A 7,865-nucleotide genomic window follows, 5' to 3' on the forward strand; every position below is an offset into this window, starting at 1 on the left:
CTCTCCTGTCCACTCTTCCAGTGGTGGCCTCCTACTTCTGGTCTCTGGCCTTGGCCTTGGAAGATCAGAATTGGGGGGAGCTCTGGTTATCTGACCTCAACTCCTTTCTCAGATGGGCAGCCCAGGATATACAGAGCAGATGGGGTTCTGGGATGGGGGTTCCCTGTCCTCTTTCCTCCCTGCCTCTATTATTTCTGAGTTGTTATGAGTTTAAGATTGGTGAGAGTAGCACATATATGAATAATAAAAGAAAAAAAAAAGATTGGTGAGAGGAAAATAATATTGACTTCTAGGAAGTTGTGAGGCTGAGGGAGAGGAGCAAAGGCTAGAAGCAGTCAGATGTGTTGCCTAAGACTTAGTCTCCAGAGAAAAAGGTCCGGCAGCTTCCAAAAGATTCCCCAGCCCTGGTCAATGGAGGAATTTGGGTTGAAAGTGAAGGACTTTGGACTGCGTGACTACAACTCGTGAGGGTGATGAAATAAACTTAGAACTTGGTAAATGCTGGTGGAGGGGAATCCATAGTCTCATTCCTTTTCTTCTTTTTTTTTTGGTGGTACTGGAGTTTGAACTCAAGACCTCACACTTGCTAGGCAGGCACTCCACCACTCGAGCCACACCTCCAGCTCTCCTTCTTTTTCTGAGATAATTTGTTTCCCTTACAATTCACTCACGTAAAGTATCTGGTTTTGAGTACGGTGGTGTATGTGTGTAATCCATTGCTTGGCACTTGGAGCCAGGAGGATTAAGGTCCAGGCCAGCTGGGCTGCATAACAAGATCTTATCTCAAAAACAAACAGGGCTGATGGAGTGGTTCAAGTGGTAGAGTGCAACCCCAGTACCATCAACAAACAAATAAACAAAGTACATAGCTTTATTTTAGTATAATTGTAATGTTCAGTTTTAGGTTTTTGGTGTAGTTCTAGGGTTATGCAATCATCACTACCATGAATTTTAGAAGATTTTTGTCACTACCATCAGAAATCTTGTACCCATTAGCAGTCCCTAAACTCCCCACTGCCAGGCTCTGGGCAGTCACTAGTCTTTTAGTCTCTGTAGATTTGCCTATTTTGAACATTTCATATAGACGGAATCTTATAGCCTATGGTCTTTGTAGCTGGTTTCTTTTACTTAATATGCTATTTTCAAAGTCCATCCATGTTGTAGTGTGTATCACTGCTTTGTTCTTTTTGTGGCTGAATAATGTTCTATTGTATGGATAGACTACATTTGTTTACTCACTTAACAGCTTATGGACATTTGGTTACAAGTCTTTGTGTGGACAAATGTTTTTAGGCTTTTTGGGTGCACACCAATGAGTAAAATTGCTTGAATCACATGGTGACTTTATGGTTAACCTTTTCTTTTTTGGTACTGGGGTTTGAACTCAGGGTCTCACCCTTGTTACCCAGGTGTTCTACTACTTGAGCCACTCTGCCAGCTCTGTTTTGTATTGGGTATTTTTAAGACAAGATCTTGAGAACTATTTGCTGGGGCTGACTTTGAACTGTGATCCTCCTGATTTCTGCCTCCTGAGTAGCTAGGATTACAGGTGTGAGCCACTGGCGCCCAGCCTATGATTAACCTTTTTGAAGAACCGCCAGACTGTTTTGCAAGATGGCTGCACCATTTTATACTCCTAGCAGCACTAAGTGAGGTTTCCAGTTCCTGCACATCCTTGCTGGTACTCGTCTTTTATTAAAACAGCCATCCCACTGGGTATAAAGCAGTATCTCATTGTGGTTTAGACCCATTATTCTTACGAAATAATTGTTCCCATTTTTTGTTCTGACTTTTAAGTTTTGTGCACATCCTGTTTTTCTCCCTGACTTAGTTTAATTTCTTAAACAATTTTGTTTTGTTGCTGCCACTAACAGGCATCATTGTAGTGCTACGTAAAGAGAATGCCTAGATATTACAAGGGGCCTCTTGGGTGTGGTGGGATGGAGAAGGTTGGGGTGCCCTTGGAAAACAGGCACCTCTCTGCACCCACAGGCTACTGCTACTATAAGCTCCAAGGGGCTTTCTCCTTAGACAGCCTGGGCTGTTTCTCCAAGTGCCGGAAGCCATGCAGGTAAGTACCTCTTCTCCAGGTGCAGACTGGGCAGTGGGCTGCTTGGTTGGGTGGGATGCAAGGTACCTAGCTAAGCTTTTGTGTGGTCTTCCACTTCCATCACTGAGCACTTTTCTCCATCCCAGTGTCACCAACTACAAGCTCTCTGCTGGTTACTCACGATGGCCTTCTGTGACATCCCAGGTAAAAGGGGAAAGGAGGGCAGGTGTGTGCATGCACATGGGTATATGATACCATGACCTTCTCTGGGTAGTGTGTGTTGGTGTATTTGACCTGACACCATCCCTGGAATCCTGAGGAATACAGGGCTGACCTCACTGACACCCTCATTCTTTCCCAGGAGTGGATCTTCCAGATGCTATCCCGTCAGAACAATTATACCATCAACAACAAAAGGTCAGTCCTGCCCTGGTTTTAGCACAGGACAGGTATCCTTGGGAGGAAATCAGGTCTGGGTAGAGGAATTGATTAAGGTGATTGGAAGAGGGCCCAAGAAGTTAATCCTCTGCCATTTTTCCCCCACCCCCAAAGAAATGGAGTTGCCAAACTCAACATCTTCTTCAAGGAGCTGAACTACAAAACCAATTCTGAGTCTCCTTCTGTCACGGTAGGGCCTGCCTCCTGGGACGTGTGTTTCTCTTGGGGGTCTCAGCAGGATAGCTATCAGGGAGGACAAGGGGTGGCTTCTGTGGGGCCTTGAAAGCAGGCGACTAAGGAAAAGGGGCTTGGGGTCAAGGGTGAGGTGAGAAGACTGGAAAGAGATAGCTGGGGCTGGGGTATGAGGTCTGGTTGGTGACAAATGTCAGGAGAAGGCCCTTGAAACATGCCTCAGTTTCTGCTGGCCTCATGACCAGTTTTCTGTGGGGGGTGCTGACCAGGAGCTTGTGCTCCTCAGGGGAGTAGCAGAGGCAGGGGCCCAGGGGACATGGAGAGGTCGGGGGTTGGGGGCAGGTGGGGTCCTCAGGCACAAAGGGAGATGGCTTGGTAAGGACAGGCTCCTCTGTCAGAGCCCACCCTGGGCTCCCTGCCCCATGGTCATATTCCTCTCTCCCCACACAGATGGTCACCCTCCTGTCCAACTTGGGCAGCCAGTGGAGCCTATGGTTTGGCTCCTCTGTGTTGTCTGTGGTAGAGATGGCTGAGCTCATCTTTGATCTCCTGGTCATCACCTTCCTCATGCTGCTTCGGAGGTTCCGAAGCCGATACTGGTCTCCAGGACGAGGGGCCAGGGGTACCAGGGAGGTGGCCTCCACTCCGGCTTCCTCCCTCCCCTCCCACTTCTATCCCCGCCCTACATCCCCATCCTTGCCTCTGCCAGACCCAGCTCCCTCCCTGGCCCTGACAGCCCCCCCACCTGCCTATGCCACCCTAGGTCCCTGTCCACTTCCCTTGGGCTCATCAGGGCCCAGCTCCTCTGCCTGTGCTCTGGGGGAACCCTGACAGAGAAGGAGGGTGTCCCTTTCCCAAAGGTTGGTGCTCCCCTGGTGGGAGGGGGCCACCTTAGCAGGATTGAGAGACATTTGGGGCTTCTTCTCAGAACTGCCTAGCTGCCTTTGGTGTGGAGGAGGGGGGCAGGCTGGGTAAGGGGCCCGAGAAGTTGCCCAGAGAAGAGTGGCCAATGAGCTGCCCAGACTTGCGTTGGTCCTGCCTCTGAAAACTCTGGTTTCCACACAAGTACAGACAAGTTTCCTTTTCCCTTGGATCAGTCAAGTCAAACTTGGCGCTTTAACAAAGAGCTTTCTTAGGAAATGACTGATGACCAGAACAAACACTAGCAAGGGCACACCAAAGCATGCATAGGTTTCCTACCCAACGGCTGGAGATTGGCCTGGCCACACTGCACACTGCCTTCCAGTGACACAGATGTCTGGTCCTCTTCTTGAACTTGGGTGGGAAACCCCACCCAAAAGCCCCCTTTGTTAGTTCTTGGACAGTCCCCTTCCCTGACTCCCCAGGGTGGGGGTTGGAGCAGATCAGTGCAATAAAGGTTTTGGCCATTCCCAAAACTATTCTAGTCTCATATGCCCTGTGTCCTTCTCTCTGCGTGTCTGCTCAAATTATTTCCTTAGTCTGGAAGCTTTTCCCATCGTCTCCTAGAGAACTTCTTATGCATCCCTTAGAACTCTGTTCAGAAATACCATTACTTCTGGGAAGACTTCTGCCTTACCCTGTCTTTCCTCTGGACTCCCATAACACACACTGTAACATCTACTGGATGTCAATGTTGTATTATATGTTTATATTCATTTGTGTCTCCCTCCCTAACTAGACTGTGAGCTCCTTGTGGCCAGCAACTGAGTTTTGTTCATTTCTGTAACCTCTAGCTGTAGCCCAGTGTCCTGTTTGGAGCAAGTAGGCAGGTGTTGAATAAATGTTTGTTGCATAAAGCAATGTGTGGAGGGCTGGATGGGGACCCATGGAAGCAGGTAGGGGGTGTATGCAAGTCCTTGAGTTGCTGCCCACACTTCTGGGAGGTCCTAGAGTGGAGGGAGGGAACAAATCCCATGCCTCGCTTTAGTCACCATCATCAGGAATTCTCTACACCATTTGCCGAGTACCAGGCACCACCCAGCTGCAATATAATCCTTATCTACCCTCCTCCCCATCTCCCTGTCAACTGCCCCAAGTGGTGGCAAAGGATAAGACACTTTCTTCCAAAACCTTAAAACCTTGGGTAGTCTTAATTCTTATGGCATCACAGAGGGGATCAGAGAAGAGAGGTCCAGGGAGAGGCTGAACCCCACTTTTCTGATCTCCAGTCCTTCTGTCTGCTCCAGGTGTAGAATCCAGAAGTGACCCTTTCTCATTATCTTTTGGGAGTAAGCCTTGGGCTTGCTCCTGTTAATCATAATTCCTCCATCCTTTGGAGTCAGAGGAGGAGAGTCTTGGGGGGACAGAAGGAGCCACAGGGGAATGGAAAGGCAGAAAGAGTCATGCCCTGGACTGTGGACTCTGACTTCCCTTTTCTGTATTCAAGCTGATGAGGGGAAATGGTGCTTTCTCACAGTCAGAGCCTCAGGTGGGGCTGTGCTTATCTTTTCTTCTGTCACTGTCTTGGCCTCAGCCTTGCTCCGCCCCATCCCCTATGCTCTCCCTTGAGAGGGAGGTCCTGCTGGGCAAAGCAGGATCTGTTATAGATGACTGCAGTTAGCCACCCCACCCACCTTCTAGGTGCTTCTTGCCTGTCTGCCTTGCCACCCCCAGATCTTTCCTATCTCTATCCCTTGTCTATGGGTGACTCTTAAGAGTAAGGATCAGAGTGTTAGAGCAAAAAGTATATTAGTTGCCTCATTTACCCTATTGGGCTTGGTGGGTAAAGTGACTTGCTTAAGTTTGTAATGCTTACAGAACCAGCCTGGAACCCAGGTCCCCTACCTCCCTGTGAAGGTGGGGCCTTGAATGGCTGGACTACAGCCCTCGTCACCCAGGCTCAGAGGTCAGTGGCCTTTGGGTTGTGTGCCGTGTGCATATTGGTGATACACATGATAGGAGAGGACTCTGCTATCTGAAGCTATTTTTTTTTTATCCTAAGCTACACAAAACAGACAGCCAAATTCTATTATCTCCTTTTCTGCCCCTCTTCTGTTTTACCGTCTCTCCCCCCAGCCCCCCAACCATCATATTTTCTATCACTTTGTGGAACTACTTAGCTTCCTATATTCCCAGATCCACTCACTTCTCACCTTTTCTTCTTTTCTAAACATAATTTCATTGAACAATTCAGTACCATATGTCTCAAAACTTTAAAGGTATCCAGTAAACCAGCATTTGTCTAAATCATGAAGGAAACTCTCGAGGTGGGTGCTGGTGGTTCACGCCTGTAATCCTAGTCATTGGGGAGACAGAGATCAGGAGGATCTCGATTCGAAGCCAACCTGGGTAAATAGTTCTCAAGACCCTATCTCAAAGAAAACCCATTCCCAAAACAAAGGCTGGTGGAGTGGCTCAAGGTGTAGACCCTGAGTTCAAGCCCCAGTACCACAAAAAAAAAAAAAAAAAGAAAGGAATTCTCCTTTTGTGCCAGGCTCTGTGAAAGGCTTTGACAACATATATCCTGTAACATTAAAAATGGGACATTAAAGTTGTTTTTAACTATTCATACAAACTATTAATATTTCTACTTCTTATAGAATGATTATGGCATACACTTGCTAAGCACTTTATACACATTTAATTAAGCCTGTCTGTGAGAGATATTACTATGTTTCCCATTTATTTTAATTCTCTCTCTCTCTCTCCTTTCTTTCCCCAGTGCTGGGGATGGAACCCAGGGCCTTTCACATGCTAGGCTGGGGCTCCACTACTGAGTAGACCCTTCCCAGCCCTTCCATTTATTTTAGATGAGGAATCTGGGGCTCTCCTGGCTTCTTCACCTTGGAATCTAGCCAGTCTGATGGCTTCTTCACCCCAGTGACTAGAGCAGAGTGAAGTTAGCACTGGGGGCACCTAAGTTTGGGATGCCAGGAAAAGTCTGAGTGGGCTTGGGGCTGGAGGGTCAGTTGGTGGATCTCAGGGCGAAGGGCCCAGGAACTTTTGTATTTCACTTTTTTGCTTTCCCTCATTTCTCCCAGTCTCAACAACTGAAGGACCCTAGGTTGGGCTGGGAGAAGGAAGTCACTGTATCTGAGGGCATCTGAGTGAATATTGTGTCTGAGTTGTAGGATTCTCTTGAGAGAAGGACTGAGCAAACGCAAATGGATAAAATGCCCATCCTCTGTAGAAGATGGCGGTTGAGATGTAGGGTCTGAGTCAAAGAACAATGAGAACAGCCCTTGGAACGGAAGCTAGGAATCTCTGTGGTTCTGCCATGAAGCTCTCAGAGTCAATTTTGTCACCTAGAAAGCCAGAGGTTGTAGTAGGTTCTCTCTAGGGTCAGACTTGGTTGATGTATCAGAATATTAGAAAAAAGGGCTCTGGGAATGGACAGGTGACATCTTACAGAGATGTTCATGTTCCCAAAGCATCTTCACAGAGTGACCTGTCTGATCTACACTTTCCGATGTAGGTGGCATTTTCAATGCTCAGGAGCCGGGGCTGCCTGATGTCCCCTGATGGCAGAACCAGGATCAGCAGATGGAGGCAACTGCCAGGCAGAGACTACATGAGAAGTAGAGGGCAGAAAACTAGGATTGGGGTGTGGGGGAGGGGAAGATAAAGTAGAATGGTGGAGGAAGTGAATTCATGTATGATATATTTGATATATTGTAAGAACTTTTACAATACAAATGCCACAATGTACCTCCACCCAACAAAACAATAAAGAAAAGAAAACTAGGATTAGGTCTTACCCAGCAGATTCCCAAGAAATTGAAGGGTAAAGGGGAGGTCTCCAAGGAAAGGCCACCAAGGAACACTGAGTAATCACCATGCCACAGACATTATCTGTCCTGCCTCAATAAATTCTTACAGCAACCCTGTGAGATAGGCTGTCATCATCTTACAGATGGGAACACAGGCCCAGAGAGGTTAGGTCATGTGTCAAAGATCACCTAGCTAAAATGTAAAGGATTCTGAACTGGAACTCAGAGGTTTTGACTCCTAAACTCTAGGTCTTCCCATTGCTTTTCCATCTGGGAAAGACCAGTGATGGGGTGAGAAGGGAGGGGGACCCTCACATCTTGGGGTTTGGCTGGGAGTGGTCGACTTGGTGGGTTGGGGCCACAGGGGATGGGACCTGGGATTCAGGGCCTCTGACTGGGCTACAAAGTGTTAAAGAACCTTGGCCCCCTCCTCCCTCTCCTCCCCTCCTCAGCACCTCCTCCGCCTCTTCCCCAGGCTCTTCCGGTCCCCCTAT

At 48.0% G+C, this 7,865-nt stretch overlaps 1 protein-coding gene across 10 annotated transcripts in view; it reads left to right on the forward strand.

Annotated features, from left to right (window-relative positions):
* The window catches only part of Scnn1a (sodium channel epithelial 1 subunit alpha), a 33,410-nt gene extending 28,952 nt beyond the window's left edge, over positions 1 to 4,458 (forward strand). For all 10 annotated transcript variants that reach the window (XM_074076224.1, XM_074076226.1, XM_074076227.1 and 7 more), the window contains 5 exons: positions 1,993 to 2,071; positions 2,197 to 2,254; positions 2,412 to 2,467; positions 2,603 to 2,678; positions 3,131 to 4,458. In XM_074076224.1, coding sequence (XP_073932325.1) covers positions 1,993 to 2,071; positions 2,197 to 2,254; positions 2,412 to 2,467; positions 2,603 to 2,678; positions 3,131 to 3,511 — 650 coding nt within the window. In that variant the 3' untranslated portion in view covers positions 3,512 to 4,458. The remainder of the gene's footprint in view (positions 1 to 1,992; positions 2,072 to 2,196; positions 2,255 to 2,411; positions 2,468 to 2,602; positions 2,679 to 3,130) is intronic.
* The last annotated feature ends 3,407 nt before the right edge of the window (positions 4,459 to 7,865 follow it).

The sequence above is a fragment of the Castor canadensis genome, chromosome 6 (assembly GCF_047511655.1).
Source record: "Castor canadensis chromosome 6, mCasCan1.hap1v2, whole genome shotgun sequence".
NCBI classification, from domain to species: domain Eukaryota; kingdom Metazoa; phylum Chordata; class Mammalia; order Rodentia; family Castoridae; genus Castor; species Castor canadensis.